Below are 13,300 nucleotides of genomic sequence, written 5' to 3'. Positions count from 1 at the left end.
TTCAGAGGTGACAGGAGCTGAACTGGTTTGGAGCATGGGCAGGATGAGCTCCTGCCCCTTGCAAAACGTGATGGAGATGTAACCCTCTGTTCACTTGTCTGCAAATGCGCAGAACTGCTGTGCTCTGGGTGGTCCTCCGTGGCCACATGCACCAGGGATCCGACGAATAATCCTGGGGCAAAGTACTGCACAGCTTTGTGCCTCAGTTTTGTCATCTGTAAAATGGACGTTTCGACCTGCTGGGTAAAATACCTGGAGATCTGTTCAGGTGAAAAGATATATATGTAAAAAAACCCGTGATGTATCATTATTATCACAGTGGTTTATGGAAGTTCAGACCAACAGAATATTCATACATATTTCTACCAAATATTGTTAGTCAGTGAAACAGCATTATCAGGGGAATGAATATTCTTTTGATAAATATTCCCAGTGAGTGGGTCAAAAATGTAAATTGACTTCTATTCAGACAAACTGGGGATTTTTTTTCATGATAAATGGGCTCCTAATTACTCTGCTACAGCCATCTTTGATACTATTTTTTTTTTTAATGTAAAAACGAGTGACATTATTAATTTTGGAAATGGACTCTGGAATCACAGGTATGTAATAAATGTGTAAATTTGAGAATGGAGGTACCAGATATAAAAATAATAATACCAAAATAGAAATGGAAAATAACAGGAATTGGTTCTCATATTGCATTAATTTCTTTCCAGGGTGCTTTGATTTACATTTGAACTGTGTCTTGTAGCACCGAGTTTCCTGGCTTTTCTTAACTTTTGTCACATTCCCGTTATTTTTGCACTATTTGTGTTCGATGGTTGCATTGCTGAGACAATATCTCGTTTGTTGTGACATATTCAAAGCAGTTTTGAGACAGAGGTTCAAAACTCCTCAGTAACTCAGCACTCCAGGAGATAATTCTTGGTACAGAGGAAAAGCATTTGGGTGCGTAGGAGAGAAAATAGAAGAAAATGATCTGTCGGTGTGTGCTTTACTTACCTGTGTGTGCCCATGCCCTCCCCAGATCACGACAGTGTCAGGAAATGAGTTCCTCCTCCAGTCGGATATCGACTTTCTCATATTGGATTGGTTCCACGCTATCAAAAATGCAATTGACAGATTGGTATGTATTTGTTTTGGCTGTTACCTTTATTAATTAAGATGTAGCAATTTCAACTTCATTTGCTTAGGCATCTCCACAGGTTTTAGGCAGTCAGCAGCTAGCTAGACATTCCTTTCTCTGAAGGATATAAAAATATGTATGCAAATCTACTAAAAAATGTCAGATAAACAAGGTTGTTGAACAAAAATGTCATTTGATTCTTGCCTCGAAACGGAACGCTACATTTATTTCCCTGAAATAACAAGGATGTTGGTTTGCTGAGGGTTGTAAAAGCACACAAGCACTTAATAACTAATGAATTTTTGTGTTTTCTGTTTATGCAGCCTACAGTATATAATCTTCAATAGAACTATTAATACATTTGAGCCTTTTATGATTTTTTGTATTACTTATTCACAAGAATAACACTAGCAAATAATATTCCTTTGTAACTGATTGCTGTTATTCTCCCAGGAAGGCTGGGGGTTTTCTACTAGAAGTAAGCAGGGCTGCATTTTATTAAAACAGTTTTTAATTACCAAACCAGATTCAGCTGTAGCTTTTTCTTTCTTTTTTGCCACACTCAGTACAAATTCCAAATGTCTTCCTCCTATCCCTGCCTGATCCGAGAACATGTTTTTTTAGAGGGCACTGACTTTCCTTGTTCACTGCAGAATCCGGAGAGAGAAAAATATCCCCATTTCTTGCATTTTTTCAGAGGTTTTGCTGCAACGGAATTGGCAGAGCGGGCAGAGGCAGCCTCTTTGAAAGGGTTAATCTGAACACGGCTACTGTTTCCTTAAAGAGCTACAAACATTATATTACCCTGAGGCTATAATCAGCCAAGGAAAGTTTGATCTGATGATGTATGTCTTCATATTGCGCGTTTCATTGGGTGTGTGAGGATATTGATATCCTACTGAAGATTTTGGGGTGGAGTTTTCCGTGGAGAGTCAGAATACTTTTTTTTTTTTTTTTTGCATGTTATTCAGCTAAACATCTAATAGACTTGGGTTTTATTTGTTGTTTTTTTTTTTTAGTGCAACTAAGGTAATATTGTGGCTTCAGCAGCTCTGAGCGTGCAGCGAACCACAGCAGCAGTGTCTGGTGGGGCACCGCTTGTAAAGGGTTGAGGTACCGGAGGGCAGGGCTTGGCCCGGCGAAGGTTTGCCTTTGCCGTGTGCGCAGGACAGGATGCCGCCACGAAGCACTCAGTGACCATTTTATACATGTCATTTATTTCAGTTTTCAAACTTTGAGTGAGTGTGTAAAGCCTTGCAGTTTTCCAGGCTGTTGGGATGGCTAAATCTCACCTGACCAAATGCCATGGGAAGAGATGTGTGATTAGCCAAAATATCATCTCCTTTTTTTCTTTTCTTTTTTTCCTTATTTTCTCTGTTAATGGTCCCTAATTGTCACTTTGTATGCCAGTGAATTAGAGCAATAGAAAAGTCCCCCCCCTTTCCTAACCTTAGACCAGCAGAATTCAACCCCAAATTCGTAAGGATGCTTGAAACAATTGTGTTTGCAAGAATATGTACTGTAACTATCTAAAGCAGAAAGGCAATTTAAACAAACTTCTTCTTTGCAATCATTTGGAAGTAGCCTGCAATGTGGAAATAATTTTGGTCTCTAAAGCCTAAAGAAGTAGGTCTTTTGTTTTCCTCACTTAAATGGGAATTTATCTCAGAAATTAAGATCAGTTTGTCAGGGCCATAAAAGCTCTGCCATATGACAAATTTTGCATTACGCTTTCCTTAAATTATATACTCACTGCATCACTTGCTACATGTGTGTCTGTTAGCTTCTGAGGCTGTACTGGCGTTCTGTAATCTCTTGCTTCATTCTCACAAATAATGATTTTATTAAAAGCATACACATATATATACATATATATTCTTTTCCCAGCCAAAAGAACGGAGCTGTACATCGAGAAATTTGGAGTTCAAACTCAGAAGATCCTCCAGCATCGAATTACTGAATAGCTTAGACACTGAATCCAAAGAACCAAAGCCTGAACACAGAAAATCTTTAAGTAAGGCTTTTTTCTTTTCTGATTTTTTTTTCTTTTTTTTTCTTTCCGTTTTAAATAACTATGCCATTACAGGGTAAGATAATTTTTATTACATACAGAATGTAAGGAAGATCACTGAGAATTTTAAAGCTGAATGTGTTCTGTGCTGATATACATAACTTGCATTTAAGTAAAGACAGTTACTAGCTCCACACTTTTAAAGGGTGACATTCTCTCCTAAGCAAAATAAATTTGTTTAGCAGCAAAGACATTTATTCAAGCCATTTATTGTTAAAAATAAGCAACATGAGTCCTATGCTAATGGTCTGTTGCAGTTGCTTTGTTTCCATTTTAGTAAAATACCTCAAATTGCTAGAGTAATTTTGTCTGTTGTATATTTATACACTGAATTGCTGAAAGACCTGACATATCCTCTGTAGCTGACAATCAGCGATATATCTATAATTTTATAGAAGGTAAATTCCAGGGATCGAGGTTGATTTTTGTCAGTATGATTAGAAAAGAAAGTGATCTAAAACTAGCAGGGATGTGCTTTTTTCCACTGAGGCTTTCCTTTTCCAGTTTGTGCCGAGATGCTCATGATACTGTGGGCAGTAGAGGCAGGAGCTGGTGCTGACCATGAATCACTCACTCAGCATTTTTTTTAATTTCACCCTCTCGCTTGAATTTTTGTTTTTCTTCTTTGTTTGGCAGGAGATTCACATCCTGCTTCTAACGTAAGCGCCGTGACAGCTTTAGACTCGCGTGCTGGTGCGAGATACCTATAGGTACCGAAGTGCTGTGCAGGAATTTGCCTGCACGCGTTTCAGTGCAGGATCAAAGCCTTGGATGTTAAGAAAACAGTTGCATTAAAAAGACCCAACATAGCTATTTTTAATGATAATTATCCACACAATCATAAATATATGCACACATGCGTGCGCGCGTATGCACACAAATACAGAGTTCATTAAATAGTCTCTTTTTGCAGACCAAAGCTTTTTGTTGTTGTTGTTTTCCTATTATCTTGGAGATTTGGTTTTCTTCAAGGTTTTTCTTTCTGTTCTAAAATATAAAGTAGCCTGAACGTAGCTTGTGAAAAATTGTCCCAATATCTTTGTACTGTGTGTTACGTTGCATTTCTCAGAGGAAGAAAAATAAGACTGAGAGCACGGTAAGTTTTGAGGGCCTGATTCTGCTCTTATTTATTGTAGCTAATAGCAAAATGCCCATAAACTGTCTCAGCACTCGGGGAATTTTTATTTATTTATTTAGACTTCTCACATATCTTTAAATGATAATTTGTCAGACAAAACAGAAAAAGTGAATATGAGCAGTGACAGAGACTTAGTCTACGTTTCTTTCCAAACCTTAGAGAATCCTGAATAACCCCCGTTTAGTTAAAGGCTATTTAAACTATTAAAAAATGTGAAAATATCTGCTGTGAAATCTCACTGAATCGAAGCTCGCATTTAAATACTGTAGATTGGATTGCTTCTAAAATATGTATTCAGAACTTTTCTTTGGCCCCTTGAGATCAAGCAATTATGTGGAATTAGAAAAATCATATTATTCACTTACTTATTAGTAGTCTAAGCACAAACTGTATTGTCAGTTTTCTGCCTTTGGCTTTCTGTGCCCTTAATGTTCACACAAGTATCGTAGCCAGAATTATCGGCAGCTAGAGCCAAAATTGCTTTAAAAAGGCATGAGAACGGGTAATGACACATTGTTAGCAGTTAACAGGTGGTCGTTTCATTGTCCAGTTTGACTGCAGAGCACAGAGAAGAGATGTGCAATATCTGCAAGTGTGTTTCTAAAGTTCTTACAAAGTTTAACAATTTTAGAATTTTATAGCGCTCTTGCATTATTGACTGCTGCCAATGCCAAATCCAAACAAAGGAGATTTTTTAAAGATGGCTTAACACTCCTCCAATTTAACATTGAAGATGAGCAACTGATATGTTAGCAGGCCACCACCCCCCTGAAAATCTTTAATGAAATATTGAGACAGTTCAGACTCTCTACATTTTAAGGGCTGCAAAAAATGTCCAGTTTTAGCCTTGGTACTGCTGTATCATTGGGGCTTTTTAGCAGCACAAGTGTATAAAGGACAGGTATATTCTAACCGAAGTATTCCAGTAATTTACTCTTTAATTTAAAACTGGGGAGACTGACCCTAGAGACTTAGTAGCAGGAATTGGGTTTTTATGTTTAATCCTAATTGCTTCTGCTTACACTACAAGGACAAATGGTAATTCTCTGTTATGCTTTTTGAGCTGTAGACACTGATTTCATTGAAAATTGGGTTCAAACTGCCAGGCTCAATTTCCAGAGTTCACAGAGTGTCCGTCTTCTTGGTCACGCAGCTTTTCAGTGGCTTCTCATCCAGTCTGGATTCAACTCATGTTCTAATTGAAGTTTTCTTGAGCTAAGAAGAAACCAGGGATGGCCTTGGGGAACATTACCAAAATATGTAAAACCATGATCCTGCTCTCAAATACATGGAAAGAGATTACTCTTTATTTTACCATGCCAACTATTTCACTGATTTAATTTATGCAGCTAATGCTGGGTCAGAAGGAACACGTTTTTCACCCTAGCAACCTCCCCCATTAGAAGATGTATACATTTGGTGCAAGGAAACTGCTTTGGAGCACTGCTCCTTTTTATGCAAGTGAGTGTTGTTCTAAACCGATAATTTTTAAAATTAGTGGCAGACTTCATAATTTCCAAGTAATTTTGTTATCATTCAGACTGTAGGTTTTTGTTTTTTTCTCCTAAGGTTGCCAAAAAACTAATTAGTACCAATTATAATTGGGTCTGCTGGTAGGTGGTCTGCCACGTTTATTTTATACCACTTGAAACCAGGCACCTGGGTTAGACTGAAAGTAGAGATGCTGCCGCGGTGCATGGGAGGTAGGAAAAGGATCTGTGCATTGCAAGGTTTCCAGAAATCATTCCACTCTGCAAAAACCAAGAGACCTTACTGTGTGTATGGACTACAGGGGCTGTCAGGACAGTCATGTTGTGGCCAATAAAACCAACTCCACGCTCTCCGCTAAGCTCAGCTTTTCTTTTTCTGCCCATGGTCGCTTTGTGGTTTGCATTTTGGCCATCACCTGGGAATTTTGTCACTCAGGAGTGACCTCTTGTGGAAGAGCCTGGGCTGGAGTCGCTATCGATTGTCAGAGGGGATCAATTCCCCTTCTACTCCCCCTTTTCTGGATGGAAACAAACGGCTTCGCAGTAGGAAGAGTGCCCTTTGGCTACCGTATCAATCTGAGGGCTGCTCTTGTCAAAATGCACAATCACAAGCTTGATAATGCAATCCATTCCCAAAGCACTATATTTCCAACCTGTTCTCCATCATTTCCTTATGGCGTCACATTTACTCAGTTCATCACATTCTTATTAATATTTTAGGTTTCCTTGAAAGTGATGGAATTCTATTTTTATTACAAAAGCAACAAGAATAAATACTAATTGTTGTCAGTTATTTCCTTATGTAGTGGGAACAGTAATCTGTTCCTCAGCTTTAGGTTGCCAAAGCAAAATAATTAAATATTTTAGACATTTAAAAAATCTGTGATATTAGATAAATGCAATTTGATCTCCTTGTTTGCCACATAAAAGCTGGAACTGCCTGAATTGATAAGATTGAATCGCATTATTTTTATTGTTTCTACTCGCATATTTTTCTTATCTTCAAGAACACTTTACTTAAAACCCAGTGTTTAGTCATGCAGCCCTGCAACGACGAATCCTGGAAAATCTCCTCCATATTTGAATTCTGGCTTGAGGTGCCACAACCAGAGGATCAGCATTTAAAAAAAAAAAAAAAAAGATAATTTTATATATATGTGTGAAAAGCAAAGTCTTGATGGGCTGTGCAGTATTATTGCTATTCACGATCACTTCAGTGTCTCAATAAGAGTAGTTGGGGATCCGGGTGTCATTGTGCCAGACACAATGCGACACCGAAGTAAGACAATTCCAGCTCTCAGCCTGAATAAAGGACAAGTTACAACAGGTGGAAAAAGCGGACAAAAGCAGGGGGTGGAAGGAAAAGTTGACAGCAAAGCTGACATGTCATGCATATTAAACAGCAGGCTTGGGATTCCTTTCTGCTCTTCGTTAGGATCGGGGTCTTAGCCCCAGCACCCTGGCCGCCGGCCAACTCAAATAACGATATTTTCCTTACCTAAATGCCTCTTGCACTTTCAACAGGGAGCGATGGGTCTTTTTAGTCCCAAAGGGCGACGCATTGCTCTGGGATGCCACAGCCCTCGCACGCTTCCCCGGGGAACGGCTGCAGGGCAGTGTCGGGGAATATGCCTCCTAGCATCGTTTTAATCAAGAAAAAAAATAATAACCTCTGGATCATAATTTTGATTTGCCTTCAGAGGTATTTGCTACAAAGTCATCAGGGCTCTGAAATCTGCTTTGCTTTCTTAAAAGACACAATTTAATTCAGGCCAGCCCGTCCCTAGTATCTAACCAAGGGCTGCGTGGGCTTTAAAATCACCCAAAGTTGCTTTTCCCGTTTCATTCACTTTTCTTTACTTTACAAGGCTGAATTTTGACACTCGAAGCATGGCATGTAAATATTCCTAACTAATTACTAAAACATCCAGAATCATTTCTGAATGCAGTTTGTTAGCTAATTAAGACTGTACAATGTGTGGGGGGGGTGGGAAACGGCAGCAAAACCCCGTTTTGGTCTCTCAGTGGACGTGATGGAAGAACTGGAGAAGTCAGTGGAGCTTTAACCCTTTCTAGCCCTGCATGGTTCTTGCTCCTTCCCTGGCTAAAGCTTCTTCTGAGGGCTTGCTTGAGGATTTAAAGTTTGTCCCCGCACATGACTGGATATTTCTGTGGCAAACACCGCCTTGCTGAGGCTATTGTTTCTCTGCAGAGGGAAGGGATGGTTACCAGGGCACAAACACACGTATCTGCACGGCTTCAGCTGGGTTATAGTAGGAGGAAAAAAATGCCAGAAAATTATTTTGTGGAAAACATCATTTAGCGTTCCTAGAAAAAGGCCACCTCATTGCAGGCAGTGCTGAGAGAGGAGCCTGTGTCATTTTTCTCTCTTCCTTTCCAACACGTGAAGAAGCCGGTAGGTTGGGAGACCGTATCTTGGGATCTAGGGAGAGGTTTTACTGGCTCAGCCAAACTTGTCAAGGGCCGGATTCTGTGGTAGCAAACGGAATCCTTCACCCACGTAGCGTTACCTCTGTGATAAAGGGGCTAATTATAGTGGCAGAAGTGGGAAATCACTCCATTTTTTTGTTAGCTCTGATGAGGTCTAAATTCTTTCCCCTTCCCAGCCCATTTATTTTAGTTAGATGTGAAGTTCAAAGCCAAATGGATGCTATTTAGGGAGTATTATTACATTACAATGTTAGCATTAGGTATAGGTCAGTTTTATTACTTTTAATAAAACCAAGAAATATAAAGCAGTAACGTATATTAGCGCAGCATTACCGATGACAACAATTAAAACAGGAAGCAAAATGAAACCTATATGCAAATATGCAGCTTCCTACTGCAATGTTAATTTTGTCACTCTGCAGCTTGTATGTTTGTGGCATTTATTTTTATTGCATCAACAGGAATGCAGTCAGCTTCAGCTACTGAAAAAAGCCCACAAACAGAAAATGCAACATGCTGTTTATGGAGGGTGGGAGCATTCATATTTGTACTATGGGGACTAAACTTATTTTTTGACATATTTTTACTCTCATGTTTCTCTGCAACATTTGCTATACGTATGGTCTTTTCATAAAGCTTAGGAAAATACTGATTCAGCAACAAAGAAGTAATAATACTGGCATTCTGGAAACAAAACATGCCAAATTCAGAAACAAATTGTGTCACTTCCACTGATAATAGGAGATTATGTTGCACCCAAAATCACAACTGGCCGTGACTAGTTCTCAAAAAAAAAAAAGGATTTTTCCTGAATTTGAATATCCTGTTTCCATCAATTATAATATAATGTTTCCTTAATTCTTTGTTTTATTTCTACTTCACTTTCCAAAATCCTTCCAGAGTTTACTATTTGGGTTGAAAAAGCATATTTTTAAATTGGGCATAACCAACTTCCATATAAACGTTTGGCAGGGAAATCAGTGCATGTTCACTTAATTCATTTTTATTGAACCAAGTCCAGATTTTTAGTCAGGAAAAAGTTAGATATTAATCATATCTGAGCAGGATCATTAAATTTTCCTTTACCTACTAGAACAGCAGGGTCATTATAGAACCATGAGAAGTTAGCTCACTTATTAATCTTTACAATTACATAAAAGTGATCATTTTTATAGTACTTAAGAGTAGCTCTTACCCATTACGTGAAGAGTATGTGGGAATACTACAATATAATATAATGTATTATTATAGATGTGACCTGTGACTCATTGGTCTGCTCACTGACACACAACTCTCTGGAAAAGTTATCTGTTCGAGCTTGGATAATCTTTAATTGTTTCATATTCCTTGTACTCATTTATGGGGCATACCAGTAAATAGAGAGCTAGTCACTGTGTTATTAATTACCTCATTATTACTTAATTATCACTATTGCATACTTCACTTTTATGGAGAATTATATCATAAAAGAAGGTATTTTATACTGCCCACCACAGTTAAGTATGAATGACAGTGATAGCTAATGTAAGATTGAGTTAGTTAAAGAAAATCAATCCGAAATCCTCACTATAGATTACTATCCCATTTCTTCTGCCTTTTCCAGCAAACGTTTCTCGTCTTTGACTTTGAAACCCAACAGTTTAAACTGGGTTCTTGTTTCAGTGGACTAATCCCCTTTCATAAATCATGTTCAAGTGCTGAAATAATTTGCACATCGTTTAAAGAGTATTTGCTTTGAAACATTCACCTCAAGCCCTTTTGTATATCCTTTCTCTCTAAAGATTTGTAGTATTTGTTTTGTTCTCTGAGGTATAAAAGACCTGGGTAAACTTTATTCCTGTTGTTTCAAGATTAGTGAAATAAAATGCATATTTATTCAACTGGGACCGAAAGGAGCTTTAGTAAAGACGATCATACATACGACCCAGAGGAATGTCATAATACAAAATGTCTGTCTTAAAATCTCTTTAGGTTTGTTCAAAACACTATTGAAGGACTTAAGTTTAAAGAAAAAAAAAAAAAAGGGTTACAAATCCATATTTCTACTTTGTTCCAAAGAAGCGAGAGACACCCTGTATTTTTCTTAACAAAATAAACTCCTACATGCTCACTCAAGATAAATTTGATATGGAGGCAAGTAGAGACTGGATAGTCACGATTACTTTAAGTTTTTTCCTACCGAACTACACATACTGACACAGTGTTTAAGGAAACTACATTTTGGAAAAATGTGTAGCGGTTGTTTAAAACACACACTTGCTTCAGAAAAAGCAATCACAAAGAAATCAGGAGCATTTTAGGTATTATTGGTGTCAAGCAGTTGTGTCTCTTCCATGTACTAAAAGTGATGTTGATTCCTGTGACATGAGGAAAAGATATTTACTCTGACTCTACCTCTTTTAAGCCCAACTATCCAACATGCCTTGCACTGGTTTGGTGCAGTCTCTTAATTCCTAAGTAGATCTTTGGTTACATCAGGAAGTAAAACTAAAGTTTTATGTATATTGTGCAAAATATCATGATCTTTATAGTTTAAAGCGATAGACAATGCAGACAGTTACATCTGCTTGACCCTCCATCACCTGTGTCGTCAGTATATCTCCATTTCTGTACATCTCCATATTTTGCTTCCACAGGGGATGAATATAGGCTGACAACTGATAACACCTAAATAGATGCAGGCATTTTCACTGCAACGGGAAATATTTTAGACTACTGCCTTTGGAGAGAGGTCAGAATTAGAGCGAGTGAGAAGGACTTGCTGAGCTTTGTTCTTTGGGAAGGAAGAGCCAGCCCAGCTTTCCATCACTCCTGTGAGCCTAATTCTGAAGCCTCTCATGATAATTATTGAAATGACTACCCCGATTGCAAGTTTGTAGCCAGAAAAAAATGATCCTCATGCTATACTGTATTCTGAGGTTTCACTACTCTTTATAACTATTTATAATCCAGAAGCAATCCCCCTGGTACTTTGGGAGGAACGTGACAGAAATAAGGAGGTTTTTAGGTTATAAAAGTCTAAATTAAGCTCAGTTAGAGAGACCATAAATCAGGCTCTAGATAGGAATACCTACTGCCCAGACTCACCTTTTTCCCCATGGTGAAACAACTTCAGTATTTGTACCTTCCAGGTTGGAGGATGCGTTTACTTTAAATTATGACCTCCAATCCCAAATATTTAAAGACCAACTTAATGGATGAAAGCATGGTACTGTCTCCTGGACAGGACGTATTAACGCTTTAAAAAGGAATGTGCTTTGTAAGATCTCCTATTTGTTCCACCAGCTGCCTGCTGACACGCCAGATAAACAGGTCGTGCCTCTGAAAGCCAAAGGGTGGAATACCACTGAAGGGTTAAATGCTGTATTGTTTCTCAATTAAGTAGAAAGTTCCAACAAGCTGGCTTTAAATATTGATGCTGAAGAGAATGCTATGACATATGAGCAGCTCCCCTCACCACCAAGGATATTTGGCTCCATTTAATTAATTCCATTGGCCATTGTCTTAACTGTGCCCAGGATTCACCCAAGAGGAATTCACTTGCGTTACTGTTATTGAAAAGTGTAACATAGCATTATCTGCCTCAGACAGACTTTTTGTAGCATTGAATCAATTCCCCAGTTCTTGAAAACAACTACCTCATTTGATTCGTTTCATAATTAATGAAATTCGGTAGTAATGCTTTTGTCCCTCAGCTCATGCTGGAAGAATGTTCCAAAACTTTCAGTTTTCAAGCTGAAAGCATTCTAATTTTCAACCTAAATGGACTTGTGGCACGAACGTGTTCTTGTGTCAGCATTTAGCTAGCTCTTTATTTTCAGAAGTTCCTTTCTGTCTCAGGTGTACCACCCCAAATAGAGTTACAGACAGCAGTCGTATTCCTTCTCCTGCGTGGTTTGATAGACTAAGCCAGCCAAGATCCGTAGTCATCTTTCCTATGATAGGCTGCTGCTCTTTTTCCTGATCATCTCAAATATCCCTTTTCTGAATCTGCCCCCGTTTCAGTCCGTATTTCTTGCACATGGATATTCAAGGCAAGATCTTCCCACAGCCGTGTGAAGTGGAATTCACTCTTCCATATGGAAATGGCTCATCTGATAGGGACTGTATTTATCTGTTTCATGGCCACTTTTTTAGAGATAAAAAGTAAACAACCAGAACATGTAGATCCTGCTGTCCTTTAATCTTTTGCAACCAATGCATTCTCCACGAAAACCAAAGAGTAAGCCTGCCTTAAGCCTTTTTATAGCACATAAAATGTATTCCTACATGTGATAACAGTTTTTGTAATTATTTTTTAAGGTGTTCAATTTATACAGAAAAGTAACATTCTTACAAAACTGGCAACTCTTTTCAAACAGCACATTTAAAATAAATGAAATTAAAACAATTTAAAATACTCCAGTGCTAATACACTTAAAAAAAAACAACAACATTGGAGAGAAAAGGGCTTATCATAATGAAAACATCTTGTCCAGAACACAGAAATAGCTTAAAAAGCATGCAGGTATGAAGCTCTGCTAGAGAGAGTATGTTTCTGCATGTAAAGCCTTATAGTTCATATATGTTGCAATCACACAGTGATAGTATGTTTTATAATCACTTTTGCTGAAGAAGGTTATACTCCAGTCCAAGGACCCAGAGCCTAAGAGAAGGTGGCCAGATGTAGGCAGGTCAGAAGAGGAGAGCAGCCAGATGCAGATTTGATCATTTGCCATTTAGCAGGCTTTGAGGTACAAAAATATAAATCAGAGCAAGTTAACCTTTAGCTTGGTAGGTATCTATATTAAAAGACCTCATTCAAGGTGCAAGGACATGTGGCTTGCGTCCACATCACTCCGTGCTCGCTCTTTCTAGGGCAGACTGGCTGTGTCCTAATCAGAGGAAGCTTTTTCTCAGATCTTCTTTGGTCACCTTGTGATGCCTGGCGTTGTTAATGTGTGTGTGTGTATGTCTGATATAAACTGATGGTTATATGCATCCCACCCGCCTGGTGCTTTGAAAACTTTGTGGTGAGTTGT

The 13,300-nt window shown here is 38.4% G+C and overlaps 1 protein-coding gene across 1 annotated transcript in view; it reads left to right on the top strand.

Moving 5' to 3' along the window:
- Positions 1-629: 629 nt before the first annotated feature.
- The window catches only part of LOC104076466 (rho GTPase-activating protein 15), a gene marked incomplete at its 3' end in the record, with an annotated part of 56,713 nt that continues 44,042 nt past the window's right edge, over positions 630-13,300 (top strand). Inside the window, exons 1-3 of the mRNA XM_009577344.1 lie at positions 630-635; positions 1,031-1,129; positions 3,017-3,143. Coding sequence (XP_009575639.1) covers positions 630-635; positions 1,031-1,129; positions 3,017-3,143 — 232 coding nt within the window. The remainder of the gene's footprint in view (positions 636-1,030; positions 1,130-3,016; positions 3,144-13,300) is intronic.

This window comes from Fulmarus glacialis, unplaced genomic scaffold (assembly GCF_000690835.1).
Source record: "Fulmarus glacialis isolate BGI_N327 unplaced genomic scaffold, ASM69083v1 scaffold4305, whole genome shotgun sequence".
In the NCBI taxonomy this organism is placed as follows: Eukaryota; Metazoa; Chordata; class Aves; order Procellariiformes; family Procellariidae; genus Fulmarus; species Fulmarus glacialis.
The sequence above is the reverse complement of the archived record's forward strand: the minus strand, read 5'-3'. Positions and strand labels throughout refer to the sequence as shown.